The sequence below is a fragment of the Cnephaeus nilssonii genome (genome assembly GCF_951640355.1).
Source record: "Cnephaeus nilssonii genome assembly, chromosome: 9".
In the NCBI taxonomy this organism is placed as follows: domain Eukaryota; kingdom Metazoa; phylum Chordata; class Mammalia; order Chiroptera; family Vespertilionidae; genus Cnephaeus; species Cnephaeus nilssonii.
The window spans coordinates 24,596,754-24,616,727 of NC_137080.1; the positions used below are offsets into that span (position 1 = coordinate 24,596,754).

At 37.3% G+C, this 19,974-nt stretch overlaps 1 protein-coding gene across 2 annotated transcripts in view; it reads left to right on the plus strand.

Annotated features, from left to right (window-relative positions):
• PEX7 (peroxisomal biogenesis factor 7) overlaps positions 1–19,974 on the plus strand; it is a 65,731-nt gene that overhangs the window by 18,533 nt on the left and 27,224 nt on the right. For both annotated transcript variants that reach the window (XM_079779829.1, XM_079779830.1), the window contains 3 exons: positions 6,834–6,940; positions 8,559–8,672; positions 10,017–10,072. In XM_079779829.1, the coding sequence (XP_079635955.1) occupies positions 6,834–6,940; positions 8,559–8,672; positions 10,017–10,072 (277 nt within the window). The remainder of the gene's footprint in view (positions 1–6,833; positions 6,941–8,558; positions 8,673–10,016; positions 10,073–19,974) is intronic.

Below are 19,974 nucleotides of genomic sequence, written 5' to 3' on the forward strand. Positions count from 1 at the left end.
CTTTCAAAGGCTGAATTTGCTTAGTGATGTTAGGTTTTATATGCTTATAGCTATAAAACCTTTGTTGTTGTTGAAATTGCATAGGAAAATAACTTTTTGTCTATGAGTCAGGAATTCTCCTGTCCCAGATTCCAAATTCTTATCCCCATTGAAAACATTGTTTTTAGAAAACAGTTTTTGATTGTAGAGATTTCTTAGTAATCTTAATACAGTATAATAGCTGAATTGAGTAAATCATACCACCATTCAGAAAGAGTTTTTGGACCATAGTTTTGATAAACTTGATGGAAAGAATATCCATCAATTATATATTGTGAATTATATATACATTTATAGTATATATTTAAATTTATTAAAATATTTTTAAAGTAGAGAAGGAGGTACATCAAGGCTTTTGGGATGGGAAGAATAATATATTTTTTCTTGTCACATTTCCTTTTCCAAGCTTAAATTCATTCTTTCATCTTTTATCTTTCTGTTGTGCAGCTAGTCATAAGGCCAGTTGTGTATTAAGTAAATGATAGCAATACTGATATATTTAATTTGAATTAACTCTTTAGCATACATGTATAACTTGAGTTAGTCATCATTTGTGCTTTAATTTATTGTAAATGCTAATGAGTTTCATGTTTATAGTGAATAACATCTGTAAGATGACCACAGTTCAGTGTAATGGTTATACATAATTTTTATAATTTTACTATTAGTGAAAAGCTCTAATACAGAGAGCATTAGTACAATTAAATTAAAATTTTAATGAAGATGTGAATCAAATTTACATTAGCATCATTTTCTTAGAGAAGGCATGCCCTTTAGCTTCATATCCTATGGTTCCAAAGGAGACATTTCAAACCCTGAATGGAATTAACAGTATAGAATAGATCCACTTTCAATGAACTGAAACATGCTTCAAGGGTAAAACAATGAAGACATGTCCGCTGGGAGCTCTGATTGTCATCATTCATAATAAACTAGAATTAATAATGAGTGCAATTTTACATATTTGGAAAAGTGTTAGTAAGTAAAACTCCCTGAACTACTAACATATTTTTTAAAAATTCCTTTATCTTATTATTGTATATAATTTTGTTAATTTACATTATTATTTAAGTTCTAAAATTGTCTCCATTTTATTTTAATTGTTCTTCTTTTTATGCCCATGAGCAAATGCAAAATCTGACAGTGACAAAATCATGAACTAACACAGCTGCATTTATTTAAATGTCAAGCAGAATTGTGTATATTAGCCCTTTATTTGAACTGAGTCACACACACCGCTTGTTTCATTGGCCTTTTGTGTAGCATGGTATACGTAATATTGACTCTGGATATTATATATAGAGTGTTCAGTGTGATACTGAATAGCAGAAAAAGATTAGTTGTATGTAAAATATTAACAGTAAAATCATAAAACTTAACATTTAAAAATATCTGTATGTTGTAAATAGATAGTGTATAAAAACAGTCTTTTATCAACAGTGATCATTAGCTTTAGTAGAAAAAAAGATCATCTGTTTAATGACATTATTTTCATGTGTTATATTAGAAATGAATATAAATAGTGGTCATATCAACCAGGACTTGTTTTGTTAAAATTGAAAAAATATTCTGACCCAAACTAGTTAAGGAAGAAGATAATTTATTTGCTCACATAGTTTTAAAGTCCAGAATTAGAACTGGCTTTATAGAGACACTAGAGGCACGGTGCATGAAATTTGTGCATTGGGGGTGTCCCTCAGCTCGGCCTGCAGCCTCTCCAATCTGGGACCCCTCGGGGGATGTCCAACTGCCGGTTAAGGTGGGATTGGACCTAAACCGGCAGTCGGACATCCCTCTCACAATCCAGGACCGCTGGCTCCTAACCACTCGCCTGCCTGATTGCCCCTAACCGCTTCTGCCTGCCAGCCTGAGCACCCCCTGACTGCTCCCCTGCCGGCCTGATTGACGCCTAACTGCTCCCCTGCCTGCTTGATTGCCCCCAATTGCCCTCCTCTGCTGGCCTGGTTCCCCCCAACTGCCCTCCCCTGCCGGCCCGATGGCCCCTAACTGCCCTCCCCTGCTGGCCCAATCACCCCCAGCTGCCCTCCCGTGCTGGCCCAATCACCCCCAGCTGCCCTCCCGTGCCGGCCCAATCACCCCCAACTGCCCTCCTCTGCTGGCCTGATGGCCCTCAACTGCCCTCCCCTGTTGGCCTGATGGCCCCCAACTCCCCTCCCCTGCTGGCCCAATCGGCCTCCTCTGCACGAGGCAGCGGAGACACTGGGACTGGCCTCCTTCGTGCCATGGAGCCATGGGACCCTCAGGCCTCACTGCGCAAAGCAGCTGCTGGGTCCCGCCTCCACTGTGCATACGGCCATCTTGTGGTGGCCATCTTGTGGTGGCCATCTTGTGATGACGTCGCATGTGAGGACCACCTAGGCTTTTATTAGTATAGATGACTGGATATAGGGTTCAAAGGATGTTCTTGTCCTCATTTTTGTTCTGTCTTCTGCTCAGTTGGTTTCAGTATCAGGTACCACGTGATAGCAAAATGGCAGTAGTTTTAACCCCCACATCCTTTTTGGTTTCTGCGCTGTAGGAAAAAGTGAGAGGTTCTCAGACATCTAGGAAAGTTTTGTTCTCTCTCATTTGCTCTGAAGGGTCTCTGTGGTTGGAGAGGGGTGTGTAATGTGTTAGTTGGCTTCTGCCCAGCTTAGTTCCTGCAGTTGGGAATGGGAAATGGGAGAGAGTGGTGCCCAAACTACATACTAGTACACTGAGAATGGAAAGGGTCGAATCCTGATTAGGTGGAAGTAGATGGATACATTCTGGGGGGCCAACAGTCAATAAAATGCTGCTCATTGAAGGCTTAAAATAGATCTGAGGGGTTTTGATGGAAATCAAGCACTAGACCTGTGTGCTATGAAATATGTTCCTTTAAAAAATTTACTCAAAGATGTAGTAACCTTCAAATTTGTATGAAAATCTAGAACTAAATTTATCATTAGCTAAATTAAGACAGGACAAAAAGGGAGAATTGTTAGAGATTTAGATCTAGATTTACCTTCCATAGCAGAGTTCACTAAGGACGTTGCATTTTGTCTAGTTCATGGTAGTCGTATTAGTACAGAATTTATATTTCTAAATTATATGAGCTAGAAGGGAAGAATATTTGAGCTCGTTGTGGAAAGAGGATTAATGTGAAGTAAACTTTCTTGTGAACCATGAAAACTAAGTTACTGCTCTTACAGACCCCATATAATTGCATAAATGATAGCCATGTGTGAATATGTTGAGTCTAGTAGTTAAGAAAACCTCATTCTACTCTAAGAAAAAGTCATATGATATCTGATAGGCATCTGGTATTTCAATTAAATTAAATTATTTGGGCCCAATATACATCCTTTTGCTACTCAGTTCACTTCACTGTTTCAGACTCAACTTTTACACTCATTCTTTCTTCCCAACTTACTTTTATCTGCTGCAATTTGAAATGTAGACATAGTAGCAGCCAGTGCTTCCTGTTCTGCACTGTGCACTTCCATACACTGGTTCTGCTGCCAGTGGCAGATCTGCAACTGATAAGAGAAGCTGGTAATTCAGATGGGTCTATGGCACCATTACAGGGCCCTGATGAATATTCAGCTGACAATGAAAGGCCAGTTTTCTGGAAAATATTATTTAAAAACAGCAAATATAGGTGTGCTGGTGGCTCAAAGAGTTGAGCGAGTCATTGTGCCATTTGGCTAGAAAGTCTCTCTCCTACCTGGAAAACCAACGGATGAGGATGAAGTGCCAAATGTTTGCAGCAGGAGCGACTGTCAAGGAAGTGAATTCTTAGGTTCTGAAGAGCAATTCTCACTTTTTGGTGCCTTTAAATTAACTGCAAGAGGGGACAAGCCATGGCACTTGTTTAAAAAAAAAATGTTGCTTGGGTATAATAGTGAGGAACCAAAATATTGTCCCAGAGAAGTTAGAATAACCAACTACAAAGCCTTTGTTGTTGTTTTGTTTGGTCTTTATTGGAGTACTAGAGGCCTGGTGCATGAAATTCGTGCATGGGGTGGGGTGTCCCTCAGCCCGGCTGCGCCCTCTCTCAATCCAGGACCCCTCAGGGGATGTCCAACTGCCCTGTGGGGATCGGGCCTAAACCGGCATTTGGACATCCCTCTCGCAATCTGGGACTGCTCACCCCTAACTGCTCGCCTGCCTGCCTGCTTGCCCCTAACTGCTCACCTGCCTGCCTGCCCAGTGCGCGTAATAGCAACCAGTTGTTCTAGTCATTCTGGTCATTCCTCCTTAATGGTCGCTTAGGCTTTTATATATATATAGATAATACACATACAGAACAGTACAGAATCTTAAGTGTACAAGGCAATAGATTTTTACAACGAACACATCTGTGTACCAGCAACCAGATCAAGAAACAGAATTTTTCCAGAGTCCCTCCTCATATCTTCCAGTCATTACTGCCTCCGCGCCTCAGGGTGACCACTGTGCTGTCTCCTAATAGCATAGATCAGGGGTCCTCAAACTACAGTCCACGGGCCACATGCGGCCCACCGAGGACATTTATCCGGCCTGCTGGGTGTTTTTGCCGCCACTGCCTGTCCTGCTTAGCAGCCGACTTAGCAGTGTGCATAGGAATTTGTTCATAGTTTTTCTTTTAAACTATAGTCCGGCCCTCCAACGGTCTGAGGGACAGTGAACTGGCCCCCTGTTTAAAAAGTTTGAGGACCCCTGGCATAGATTAGCATTGCCTTTTGTGTCTGGTTTCTTTTGCTCAACATTCTTTGTGGGATTCATCCATATTGTTGCTAGAATAACAGTTCTTAATCTCCTAGTCAACATTCATTGTAATATTTTGTCACCTTAAATCGTCCATACCCATATAATGTAATTTTTAGGGTGAGCGCAAGCTCTCTGAACTTTAAGCAATGCTTAATAGTTATAGCAGACTTTATAGTTTCAGCCCTAATATAAAATAAACTAGCAGCCCTTTTGCACGAAGATTCGTGCAATAGACCTTCATTCACCTGGCTGCCTGCACCAGTTTTCTGCCGGCACCGGGGACCCAGGCCTTGGCTGTGGCCACCGCCTTCTGCCTTCTTTCAGGGTTGGGGCTTGGCCCCGGAGGCTTTCCCGGCCTTGGGCTCGGCCGCACCCCAGCGTCCCTGCGACGGTTTCCTGGTGGGCGTGGCTGGTGGGTGTAGCGAAGGTACGGTCAATTTGCATATTACTCTATTATTAGGTAGGATGTTTGAAAGCTGATGTACACCATTTAGGCACTTCCTGTGTTTTAGTGGAAGCCTCGTGCAGAATCCAATGTTTTTGTCTGTGACTAGGCTTTTAGAGACTGAAGCTCCAAGTGAACTTCATCACTCCCTCCAAGATGATCAGGGATCTCCTTTGCCTACAGGCCTTGCTTGGACCTGACTGGTCAGCTTCTATCAGTTGCAGACCTGCAACCTCCACATTTCATTACTACCAACAATTTAATACTTAACTTTTTTAACATCCAAGGAAATCAGGAAAAAGTTATCTAAAATAGCTAAATTTAGCGAAATGATCTGATTAAGAATCTAAAATATAGGAACATATATGTGGGTAAGTAAAGAATAATTTAGCCCTAACCGGTCTGACTCAGTGGATAGAGCGTCGGCCTGTGGACTGAAGGGTCCCAGGTTCGATTCCGTTCAAGGGCATGTATCTTGGTTGCGGGCACATCCCCATTTGGGGGTGTGCAGGAGGCAGCTGATCGATGTTTCTCTCTCATTGATGTTTCTAACTCTCTATCCCTCTCCCTTCCTCTCTGTAAAAAATCAATAAAATATATTTAAAAATAATAATTTAAAGATTTAGCACTTTTATATGCCATTTATTAAAATATCTACTCTGTGCTAGCAGTCATGATAGGTGCTTTGCAGAAACTTTTATTACACTAAATTCTTGTACAACCCTGCATATAAGCATTGTTTCTTTTTTAGCAATGAGGAATCATTTTCAGAGATATCATATAACTTGTGCAGGATCGCACAACCACTAATGGAATTCAAGACCTTGACTGTCATCACCCCAGTCATAGACCACAATCTTATCATTAATATGAACTAGCTTTCTCTCATGATCAGTAATTGTAATTTACTTTTGATGTAGCTATATGTACTTATTTATTCTGGGATTTTTTCATCTGGGCATTTTGTTGTTTTCTCATAGTTTACAAAAAGTCAAGGTAAACAGCATATAAAACATTTAATCAGGGGCGACTTTGTGCAGCTAAGCAATGTAAACCATATTTGTAATAATGTAAAGTATAATTCTTAAAAATTTTCAACTTGATTTTTTCCAAGGAGAAAAAAATATCTCTGGATGGCTGATTAAAATGTGGTAAACATAAAAACTAAGATTTAAAAATTCTCCATTTTGGCTTGGTAGACTTTGCCTACGTTCAGTAGTAAAATTGTTACTGTTTTATTTCTTGTAGCATGTGCTGATACAGGGCACTAACTTTATTTAATAAAAGGAAGGATTTTCAGGCTCTTTTCCTAAAGAGAAAAGCACAGATGTGTGTTTGGTCAGCACTGTGCTTTTCTCAGTGTGAGATTCAGATTTTTCCAATTTGAATACATCTAAAAAAACATTGTCATGGTGTGTTATTTGTTGTAGTTCATCAGTTTTAGTAGATCTTATAATGCATTATTATAGTTAAACAATATGTGTATTTATGTGATAAACAGATGACAGTATCCTCTCAGTGAAAGCAGTGTGTTTCCCATGACTTACCATCATGGATACATGTCATTGAGCATGCAGGTGGTGTGATGCACAGTGATCAAGTCTTCCTCTTTCACCAGGTGATCAGACTCTGAGGATTTGGGACGTGAAGGCAGCAGGAGTCAGAATTGTGGTTCCAGCACATCAGGCAGAAGTTTTGAGTTGCGACTGGTGTAAATACAATGAGGTACCTTGTCTGGCTCTGTCCTGATCTGCCCAGCCCTTCCCAATGGTGAAATGTTCTAGATTTTATTTTGTCTTTGTTTATGTGGATTTGATAGTGTTTGTGGGCCATTAAGTTAAATTTAGTCCCTTTCACTTCTAATTGATGATTGCAAGTGACCTGCATTAGCATTAATTGGGTTTAAGTGCACATAAAACAGGCAGAATAAGAAACAGAAATTCTCAAAGTTCAACAGTGCAGCCTTACTTGTTTGTTTCGGAAACTGCTTCACAATTTATGTGATTTTTTTTTTCTTTATTGCTCTTAACCCTGCCAATTTGTGTCAACTTTTGCTTTCCATCCTTGTTCATTTGCTACTCAGGCTGCTGAACTATTTGTAGGTTGATTTTTAATTTAACATTCCACCAGTTTTTAATATTTTCTGTTTTATCTTCCCTTATAAGCCTAACCATGCTTCATGCTTCTTAAGATAGCAGTATCCATTTGTAACTTCTTGTAAAGCTTCAGTTAACCACAGAAGCATATGAATTAGAAATAGTAATGGATCAAATATGTGCTGACATATATATATTTATATACCTGAAGTGGTCTGTTGCTGTGACAAAGAAGTAAAACATATGCCTTATTTTCCCCTGTGTTAAATTAATGAATAAAAATTAAGAGAACATTATATTGGCAGTTTTTTAAATAAAAAGAAATAAAATAGATTAAAAGAAAATACAGTACCTATTCAATAATAATACTTGATCAAAATAAAAAAATTTCTGTGCTGATAACTACAGTTTATTCTCATCATAATGAATTTTTCATATAGGAAAATGAAATTGTGAACTATATATTTGGGAATTCTAAAAAAGATGCCTATTGACACTTGAGAGTGCTTTAAATTTTCTTTTTAAACATTGAAACTTATCTTTAAATGAACTTATACTGAAGCCCAAAACATTCAGACGATGAATTATTGCTCTGGTTGATGTGGGATACAGCCGAGTGTGAACTCTGCACTTGGCCTATTCAACCAGGAACTCTGGATCCACTTGAGTTTGTAAAAAGCAGAAGTTGCAGGCTTATCATTATTTGCATAGATTTTCTGATATGTTTAGATATATTAAGATATGGCCTGTGGGAGTTGGGAACAATGATTGATTTAGATTTAGAAAAATATATAAAGATTTAATTTATACCTTTGCTTTCAAATATTCCTAAATTAACAGAACTTTTGCCTTTTAATGCCCAGCAAACAAACCCCCAGGGCATGCTGAAGAGAAAGGTTGGTTCATTGTCAGATATAATTTTTAATCCATAACATACTTATTAATATTACTAAAAGTGGATTGGAAAATCTACAATGCTATTTGGGACTATGCCTTTTTCTGTAGTGTGTAGTGTTCCATACATGCTAAAAGCATATGGAGTTCTTTTTCTCTCAAGTCAGACTAATTTTTGCTTTTCTGATGTATATTTTGATTCCATTCTATACTTGTCATATAACTTCTCAAGAATGACTCCTGGGTTCTGATTAAATAATGATCCGAAAATAGATATTGTTTCTAATAGAAGAACCTGGACACTACTTAATTGAAAAGTTGTCACAGTTTATTTTTCTCTGCATTGCTTTCAGAATTTGCTGGTGACGGGAGCAGTTGATTGTAGTTTGAGGGGTTGGGACTTGAGGAATGTTCGACAACCAGTGTTTGAACTGCTTGGTCACACCTATGCTATCAGGAGAGTGAAAGTAAGTTTATATCTTTTCTTTTTATACATAGAATAAAATATAATCAATGAAATATAAAAGGTGCTTATGGGTTGGAGTTATTTATTATTTTTTATGCATGTTTTTGTTACCCAACTAGTTATAGTGAACATTGAAAGCTAATATTAGGTAAAATATTTGAATAATTATTGAATGAATTGGGACAATGTAGCCAATTCATACTTAGAGTTAAATAATTTTTTTTATTCTGTCATCCCAATCTACTATTTCTTTTAATATTTTTTAACTATAGTAATTACTTTTAGTATTATATGCTTCATAATTTCCTATTCAGTGAGATGGTCTCTTTACTTTGTTGAAACTCATATAACAAAATGGTTACTTTTTTTCTTTTCTCTAACATGATAGTATATATGAATGTTCACAAACATTTGAGGTATAAATGTAAAGAGCAGAGGATGAGATAATTTTTTTCTGCTGCTCCTAAGAAATTTGCCTGCTTATAACAGCTGTAATTTAGTTTTCCAGCTTCTATTTAACTCCAGGCAGAATAAGAAACAGAAATTCAAAGAATTTCATTCTTTGTTTTTACACTGAAGGTAAAATGTACTTTATTGATCTTTTCTTTTAAAAAAAAATATTTTTACTGGTTTCAGACAGGAAGAGAGAAGGAGAGAGAGCTAGAAACATCAATGATGAGAGAGAATCATTGATTGGCTGCCTCCTGCATGCCCCCTACTGGGGATTGAGCCCACAACCCAGGCATATGCCCTGACCGGGAATGGAACCGTGACCTCCTGGCTCATAGGTTAATGCTCAACTGCTGAGCCACACCAGCTGGGGTTATTGATCTTTTCAATAAGATAAGTATGCTATTCCTATTTCAAAAATCTAAAATTTCAATTAAATTAATATTTTAAATTTTATTGGCTGCAACTTAACATATGAGACACAGTGCCCTGGCACACAGGTTTTAGTAGTTGAAGATATTTTTACTTTTTGTTCACAGTGCTTCTGAGAATGAAATAGGGTAATGTAGTGAAAGTATTTTGCAAACTAGAAAGTTGGCAAATCTGGTTATTATGTGTATGTAACTATTAAAGTACTGATGAGAAAGACAACAAAGAAATGTCATTGCAAAGGGCAGCTTATGAAAGTATGTTATTACTTATGTAAAATATACTATTTTAAATTTAAGTGTTTTTCCTGTAGATAACATACATAAAAGGCTACAATATTTTTGCCTTGAATTAAAGCATATAAGGTTCAGAAAAGCATAATTTTTAGTGACAGCCCTGACTAGATTTTAATTTATTAAGCATGTTATAATTACAGCTAACTTCAAAAATATGTTTTGTTTTATAGTTTTCACCATTTCATTCTTCTGTGCTGGCCTCTTGCTCCTATGACTTTACTGTAAGGTACAGTAGTTTTGGATAAGTTTCATTGTGAAATACCAAGTAGCATTTGCATCTTTGCAATTTTTAGGAAGATAATGTATTTATCTTACTAATATAAAAAAATCTGAGCTGGGCACATTTGAAAATTTGCCACTGGTTTGTGAGTTTTTAATGGCATTTACTTTAACTTCTATTGATTGCATACATAACCAAGGCATTTACTCTACTTTCCTTATTTTCCGCTTTCCCTTCTCCATCAAATTTTGAGTTGTTTTATTTATACTTTGTCAGAACATGCAACATATAACATATAGCACCATCATATTATATAGTATTCTTCTACTCTTATTTACACCTTTGTTTTGCTTTTAGATATATAACTAAATATATTAAATACTCATCACAAATTTTTTTGCTGAAATTTCCCCATCATCTCTTGGTTTGATGAATTTTTCTTCTAGTAGATTCCTCAGGAAGGGCTGATGATTAGGAGCTTTTGCATGTTTAAAACTGTTTCTCTATGTCCTGGATACTTAAAGGATAGCTTAGCTGAACATAAACTAAATTTACATTTCTTTCCTGCAGCTTTTTGAAAATGCTCCCTCATTTTGGCCTTGTTTTATGTTGTTTTTGAGAATTTTGATGGCAGTTAATGGTCTTGTCCTTGTGAGTTATTTGATCTTTTTTTTCAGTTCCATTTGCATGCTACAGGTTAAAGAGTTCAGTGGGTTCTTTAAATAATGTAGCTTCAGGTCTTCTTTTATTTCCAAAAGTTTTTTTGGATTATAATTTAAAATATTAGTTCTGAGACAATGTTTTATCATTTGCAGGGGCTCTCAACATAAATTGAATTTCTTTTCGCTGTCTTCTATATCAAATGCTTTCTCTCTGATGCTTTTTACTTTTTATTTTAAAAAAAATCTCATTTTCATTCTCTTGGTTGTTTTTCTGCTGTTTTCAGAGCCGTTATTATGTTATGTAAATGTATTCTTTGGGCACTATGTAATTTTGTCTTCATTTCTGATATAATTTTGCCTTTCCCCCTCTATTTCTTTCTTGTGTTTATTCAGCTCTACTTCACTTCTTTCTGTTTTTGCTCACTTCTTTTCTTTGTTTTTGCAATTCCTGATTATAAGGGAAAAACTATTTTTTTTCCTCTACTGTCAGTAGTCTTGAGACCAAATGTGTGTGGGGTTTTCCCCCACCAAGCAATTCTTCAGTTCTCAGCAGACACCAACTGGGTATCCTATAAATTTACCTCAGTTTTGAGATAGCATCAGATCCTACAGATGAAGGGCTGTTCCACAAGACTGCCCCATTTCCGAGGTCAATCAAAAGTTCAAGTTGTCACATGTACTTCTGACCTACCAACTATAAATTGGAGGTTCCCATGAGCCCCTCCTCAGATTTGATAATGTTTTAGAATGGCTTTTACTTTTACCATTTATTTTTAAAATGTTATAAAGGATAAAGATAGACAGATGAAGAGGTACATAGGGAGAGTTCATGAAGGTCCCAAGTGCAGAAACTGGGGTGAACCACTCTCCCAGCTTGTGGTTGTGTTCACCAGTCTTGAAGCTCATCAGATCTTATTGTTCAAGAGTTTTTATAGAGCTTAATTTGCAGCCCCCCCCCCCCCCCCCGCCCCGTTCCCTTCCCTGGAGGTTAGTGGGTGGGGTTGAAAGTTCTAGCCCTCTAATCACTTGGTCTTTCTGGTGACCAGCCCCTTCCAGAGGTTATATAGGGGCTCCATCCTAAATCACCTCATTAGCAAAAACTCTAGTTTGCTCAAAGGAGGCTCCTTATGAATAACAAAATACTCTTCTGTCATTCAGGAAATTCCAAGGGTTTTAGGAGCTCTGTATCAGGAAGCAGGGACAAAGATGAAATTACTCTTATACTACATTGATCAAGGCTTTTTTCTTTTTTTGATGTCTCCAAATGCTTGTTTAAAGATGTTTAATTCAGTTTAGGATGTTATATTCTAGTTTTCTTCTACTTTGCTGTCTGTTTTCTTGGAGTGAATCTTTTGTCAGGTGAATTGTTTGAATTATTGTATCCATTTTATTTTGATAGGAGTTTTTTATTTTTTAATAAATGAAGACCTTGTGTCTCTGCTTCTCTCTTCTCTGTTCAGTTTTGTTTTCCCTAAACTGCCCTCACTGGCCTCAGAGGCTTGCAGCTGGAACGTGGGAGATAGCTTATTGGTATTCTGTTTGTCTTTTTCTTTTTACATGTAATTAAGAAGTTTGGATGTGTTAAAGATCTAAGTTTTGTGTAGTTTTAATTGTTCTTTTTGTTGTTCTGTATTGGTTTTTGTGAGGATACACTAAGAATTTTAGACTTACATAACCTCATTGCCTCAACTACCCAGAATTCCTCTCTCCTTCAGAGTCAGTATTTTATATGGAAGAAGCTATATAACTTTGTTTGTGTAGATTGTACTTCTACTAGAATAAATTACAATGCCTTGAGAGAAATTATATGCTTTAACTTTCTTTTTGACTGATCTAATAAAAGCAGAGAGACAAACCAGGAAACATCACACTGAGGCTTCCAGCTCTCAATTAAAACAATACCATAACCAGGTTTTGTTTTTTAAAATAGTATATATAAAATACTAAAGAGTTATTATAGAATTTTTAGCATGGGAGTTAAATAATGGCAACGTGGAAGAAAAGGAGAAAAATTAACGGTTGTTTTCCATCCACCCCAAGTGTTTCCAGATTGAAACTGTGGAGCTAGATCATTGGCTGGAGGAAAGGGCTGTAAATGTGGATTCAAAAGTCATTAACTTACTGACAATTCAATCTGTAAGAGTGAATAAACCAAAAGGAGATGAGTTTAGAGAAAGAAGTTTTGTGGCATGGTGGGAGACACTACTGGCATTGAGGGCAGACACCAGGCATAAAATCCTACAATGGCCATAACATTGACTCCCTTCCTCCAATAGGACCCCTATTGAATTGGATTTCAGGCAGTAGGAACATTGAATGGGATAGGTCTAAGAGAAGACAAGTCTTTATTATGCTTAAAATTCTTCTACATTATATCTGTTATTTAAATTCTTATTTTTGATTAGCTGTGTCTAGTTTACAAAGTATTTTCACATAAAATATTTCTTTTAATCCACACACACTATTGTGGGGGTGCTTGCTTTATCTAGAAGATAGTTGACTCAGTGAGGTGAAAGGACTGGCTGATGTCACATAGCTGGCAAGGAATTAAAGCTAGACTTGAACTTAGATCTTCTATGTCTAAGTGTTTTTATGTTACTCGATACTTGGAAACTTCTTTAATCCTGGGGACTTTATGTATTTCTGTTTTTCCCCTATTATGTAAGCATGTTCTCCATAGAGACTAAGTTAATAATAACAAAATATTGCCTTTAATCTCTATAATCATTTCAGAATTGAAGTATTCCACATAAGTGACTCTTGACAATGATGGATGCATAAAAGTTTATGTGCCATAATTTTTATCTTAATATAGATTTTAAAACATTTTGAAATTAGCCCTAACTGGTTTGGCTCAGTGGATAGAGCGTCGGCCTGCAGACTGAAGGGTCCCAGGTTCGATTCCGGTCAAGGGCATGTACCTTGGTTGCGGGCACATCCCCAGTGGGGGGTGTGCAGGAGGCAGCTGATCTATGTTTCTCTCTCATCAATGTTTCTAACTATTCCTCTCTGTAAAAAAAAATCAATAAAATATATTTAAAAAATTTTTTGAAATTATAATGTGTGTGTGTGTGTGTGTATGTGTGTATGTATGTATATATATATATATATTAGAGGCCTGGTGCACAAATTCGTACACCAGTGGGGTCCCTCGGCCTGGCCTGTGGGATGAGGCTGAAACTGGCTCTCCGACATCCCCTGAGGGGTCCTGGATTTCGAGAGGGCGCAGGCCAGGCTGAGGGACCCCACTGGTGCACGATCGGGGCCGGGGAGGGACACGGGAGGTTGGCCAGCTGGAGAGGGACCACAGGAGGGCTCCAGGGTGTGTCCAGCCCATCTCGCTCAGTCCCGATCAGCCAGACCCCAGCAGCAAGGTAACCTACCGATCGGAGTGTCTGCCCCTGGTGGTCAGTGCACGTCATAGTGACTGGTCGATTGGTCGACTGTCTGCCCCCTGGTGGTCAGTGCATGTCATAGCTAGTGGTTGAGCGGCCTTAGCATATCATTAGCATATTATGCTTTGATTGGTTGAACGGACGACTGGACATTTAGCATATTAGGCTTTTATTATATAGGATAGGATAATACACACTTGTACACATGTATAAAGATACACATATGTATAAACATTTATTGAAAAATGTTTGGAAAGATATAACCAGAATTTTAAATAGATTACTGATGTGTGGGATTTCATATGTCCTTATCATAATTTTTTTTATCTTCTTTAATTGAGTTATAATTTAGGAACACCACCTTAAATCTTCCTTAACAGAATTGTAACTTCTGACCACAGCTGGCCTTGTATCAGCTATTGAAATGTTCTGTGTAATATAGGACTGTCCTAAGGAACTGTGGTCCCCAGAAAGTTTACTTTACAGTTTTTTTCTTTCACTTAAAAAAAAAATTTGTTTGTTTGTTTGTTTGTTTTGTTTTTGGGCAGATTGAAACTCCCAGGCATCTCGCAAAGTAGGCGGGTCACCTTAGGGGCAACCTTTACCGGCTCAAAAATTCGTCTCACATTAGCAGTGAGAATTCAAGCGTTACCCCGAATCCTTATTTTCCTTACTCATAAGCATAAAAAAAATGTATGTTTTTATTCATCTTTTTCCAAGAGAGAGGGAGTTAGAAGTATTGATGAGAAAGAAACATTAATCAGCTGAATCCTGCACATCCCTACTGGGGATCGAGCCCGCAACCCTGGCATGTGCCCTGACCAGGAATCAACCAGCGAACTCTTAATGCACAGGACAACATTCAATCCACTGAGCCACACCGGCTCGGCTCTTTCACTTTTTATCTTTTCTCTATACTTTTTCACTTCTAGCTATCATGTTATGCTTTTCTGTGTACAAGTTTTAATCTGCTCACTTAATAAAATTTAAGACTTAAAAATAGCCATTTATCACATATACACACTTCCCTATATTTTTGGGCTCTCTGTTTGGGTTATTATTCCTCTCAAAAGTCAGATTCCTAAGTATGTACAATATTACCATAGTAAATATGTATCATATCTGTTGTTAAATGAATTATATAACTATATTATTAAAACATTATATTTGATTCCCAAGTTATATATGGGATATATTCCTGAAAAAGAAAGTAATATAATATAACTTGAAATTATATAACCCTAAGGTTTTGGGAGGGAGATTAGACAATCTAGGACCAAGACTCGGTAACTATTTCATTCAAAAGAAATATTTAAGTGGAAGTTATAATAGAATAGCTTTTTCTAAATATCTACTCAAAGTATAATTTAATAAAATTCCAAATTAACAAGGAGGTGAGAGAGAAGTACAGAGTAGAGATAGGAGGTTATCTAGAATCAGCCCTGTCCCTCCCCATGCCTTGCTTCTGGAGGCATATACAAAGTTCTATGGGTTAGAAATCCACTGTGTGGTGGAGTGAGCATAGGATCAGTCAGATTTGAGGAGAAAGGCTGGCTCCTCCATTTGCTAGTCATGCAATACAGGAAATGATACCTATCTTTTGGAGATGTTCAGAGGATTAAATGAAAGTATCTGGAAATGCTCTTGGCACATAATAAGTGCTCAAAGAAATCTGACATAATAAAAGCCTAATATGCTAAGTGTTTGGTCATCTGGTTATCTGTTCAACCAATCAAAGCATTATATGCTAATGATATGCAAAGGCCGCTCAACTGCTCGCTATAACGTGCACTGACCACCATGGGGAAGACAGTTGACTGGTTGACCAGTTGCTATGATGTGCACTGACCACCAGGGGGAAGATGCTCCAACTGGTAGGTTGCTGCTGGGGTCTGGCCAATTGGGACTGAGTGAGGTGGGTTGGAGCCCTCCCACAGTCCCACCCCGGCTGGGCAATTTCCCACATCCCTCCCCGGCCCCGATCGTGCACCGGTGGGGTCCCTTGGACTGGCCTGCACCCTCTTGCAATCTGGGACCCCTTCGGGGATGTCGGAGAGCCAGTTGCGGCCCGATCCCACAGGCCAGGCTGAGGGACCCCACTGGTATATGAATTCGTGCACCAGGCCTCTAGTAACAGATATTTTAAATGAGAATATTAATAGTCTGTTTCCTAATTTAAAACATAAGTACCATAGGGAGAGTTAAGATAGTCATTATTTATGCCTTTCCGGGCATAACTATACAAAGATAATTATGTGCTTAAAGCTACTAAGGAGCTTTGTGAATGGGAGTTCTTATTGCCCTGTCAAGGTGAGGTGGGGGAAGCGTACCTTGTGAATGTAGTGCAGCATGAACCAGAACAGGAGATGTACTATGCAAAGTTGAATATGTCTTTTTATTCAAATCCATAACCATGTGACCATTTCTACTTCAATTCAACCTGTATTTTCTTCTAAATTATTATATTTTTATCTACATATTTGTTAGAAATTATTTCTGAGGAAGATAGCATGATGTAATAGAAAAAGAGGTATAGTTTAAAATCTTGGATATACCATTACTAGCTATTGTTATATTTAATCTCTTATAAAGTCACTAAATCTCCCTGAGCTGTTGTTTCCTCACTCATAAAACATATTGTTATGAGGTTTAGAAATCAATATATGCAAGGCTGTTCACATAATGCTTGGCCATTTTGAGCACTCAAGTTTCATTCTTTTTTTCATTCACATATATGTTCCTCAAATTTTATACTTAGTACCATATTACTATACATACATACATACTCTTGATGGTGTTTGCAATTTATTTTGAAGTGGTTCAGCAAAAATATTATTTTATGTGTGTATGTGTAGAGAGAGAAAATAAAGGAAATATGCCAAATTTTTAACAATTGGTAAATCTAGATGAAGAGTATATGGGTGTTCATCATATTATTCTTTGAATTTTTCTGTTGGTTAGTCATTTTCAAAATAGAAACATTTGAGAAAGTCAGCTGTAAAATAAGATACTTAAAACATTTCTTACTAATACCTTCTAATAAATGTGACATTTAATATATTGTTTAATTGTAATCCTATATAATAAAGAGGTGATATGCAAATTGACCCTCACGCCCTTGCACAAGATGGCCGCCCCCATGTGGTCAAAGATGGCCACCACAAGATGGCCGGCAGGAGAGGATAGTTGTGGGCGATCAGGCTAGCAGGGGAGGGCAGTTGGGGGGGACCAGGCCTGAAGGGGAGGGCAGTAGGGGGCAACCGGGCCTGTAGGGGAGGGCAGTTGGGGGCGACCGGGCCAGCAGGGGAAGGCAGTTGGGGGCGATCGGGCTGGCAGGGGAGTGGTTAGAGGGTGATCAGGCTGGCAGGCAAGCGAACGGTTGGGAGCTAGCAGTCCCAGATTGTGAGAGGGATGTCTGACTGTCCGACTGCAGTCGGACATCCCCAGAGGGGTCCCAGATTGGAGAGGGTGCAGGCTGGCTGAGGGACACCCCCCACCCAGTGTATGAATTTTGTGTACTGGGCCTGTAGTATAAAATAAATAGCTTTATTATATTGCATTAACAGGTAAGTGGTCTTTAATTGGATTGTAGTACACATAGACTCTTAACAAAGCAGCAAATACAGAAATACCTTTTATCTTTGTCACATTTACTCTCGTGGGATTTGCCTTTATGTAGTGAGTATCTTAACTTTGGTATGGTTGATGGACTTTTTTGATCCTTATGTTTATTAGCATAGAGATTCTCAGGAGCAGATAATTCTCTTTCTTCCCCTTCCCCATAAAAAAAGGTCAGGCAGAGTAAACAGATAGTATAGCTGAATATGTACTCTGTCTCAAACCTTTCATTTCAACTTTACCTAGTCCCCCTTACCCACAAAAAAAGGTCAGTCAAAGTAAATAGATAAAAAATGTGGCTGAAGGTGAGCTCATATGCAGCTTCAAATGATCATTTTACCTCATTTTTAAGATAGTTGTTGTAATTCCTTTATATTTGTTTATCAAATCACCAGAAATTATGTGGCTAATGATATGATACTATTTGCAGGAACTGTGAATCTTAAAATGATCAAAGAGTGATTTAATATTCCATACTTAGATATAAATGTCTTTGTAACTCATCACAGTTTTTGCTTCACCACTGATAATAGGAAAGCATCACCAGACTTCACCACTGATAATAGGAAAGCATCTTAATGTAGTTGTCTTTAGTTTTCTTGTTAAGAATGAGAATATATGCATTCACATATTTGTTTAATTCTTATAAGGATATTTTTGTAATGAATATATTTAATAAAACACATTGCCTGATTATAGGGTAGGACTTGTCTGTTTCATTGTTTTGTCCCTAGCATCTGGGACATGGATATACTAAATACATTTGTTTATAAATGTGAGTGAATTTAAATTATATTAAAAATTTTGATTCTCTTTGGTTACTGACTATAAAAGCCTGCAAGTGGCCCAGCCGGCATGGCTCAATGGTTGAGCATTGACCTATGAACCAGAAGATTATGGTTCATTTCCCCGTCAGAACACATGCCAGGGTTGCAGGCTCAATCCCCAGTGTGGGGCATGTAGGAGGCAGCTGATCAATGATTGTCTCTCATCATTGGTGTTTCTTTCTCTCCCTCTCCCTTCCTCTCTGAAATCAATAAAAATATTTATTTTTTAAAAGCCTGCAAATGATTATATTTTAATATGGTTTTCACTTTGTATTTAAAGTAGTCATCACTAAAACTGAATTAAAGTGTAAAGTCCTGTTGGGATAAGAAAATGGTATTTTTCACCGAGAAAACTTGCTGTTCTATTGTTTAAATCAGTATTGACTAGATTGCAACATTTTAGTATTTAATAAATTTGTAACCATTGTATTGGTATCCTGATTGTTAACTAAAGTTACAGATAGATATTATTTTTCCACAACCAATTGTAATATGGGATTTACTGATAAATCTCTATGAGCTTCATATACCTAATGTTTAAGATATTTGTATGTATGAAGCAATAACTCCTGAGTTTATTATGTTCGTTTTTTTTTAATATGTTCCAAAAGAGTTTTCCCATTTGACTTGTTTAAATTAGAAAATTCTTGTGTTGATTATTGCAATACTGGAAAGATCTTTTGATTAAGTGAAGCGTAATTTTGCAAGTTAAATGCCAGGTGAAAAATGAAAATAATTTCCTATAAAATGAAACAACATGCATTAATTAGAAAAAAAAACTTGTAAGACTTTTTTTTCTTCTTGTAAGACATTTGATTTTAAGTACCTTGATTTATAATTGCAGAACGTTTTCAGAATTATTTAGTACTAACAGTGTTCTTTAAGAATCAAACCAAATCTGTGTCTAATTCACACCCTAATGCAAGCACATGAAGAAATAGATCTAAAAGGAATGAGGAATGTTAAGCCTGAGGTTAATGCCATGTAAGTCACTGCTTTGAACTTTGAATTGTGCTGATTAGTCCCAACAGAAAATTTATGGAGTTTGTCAGCTAATTTGCATTATAATTTTTTAAAAATTCTCTTGTGCAGCTTCAATAAGGCAACTGTGGGTTTTGTTGTATATATTTCCTAATGTAGATATTGCTTTGCCTCATCTTCCATAGTAGGAAGTAAAAAGATAATATCTGAAAATGAACATAATCAGTGAATTCTCTGAGCATATTATTCCAAAATACAGAGTAAAAAATCAGAAGAAACAGCTAAAAGAATTTAAAGTGAATGCCTCTGAGGTGAAAAGATCGAGGGGGCACGGCTCGAAGCTGCTGTTCTTTGTTATAAGCCTGTAGAATTAGTGGACGCAGATCTGTGCAAGTATAGTTTTTAAGAAAAAGGCACTTGAGTAG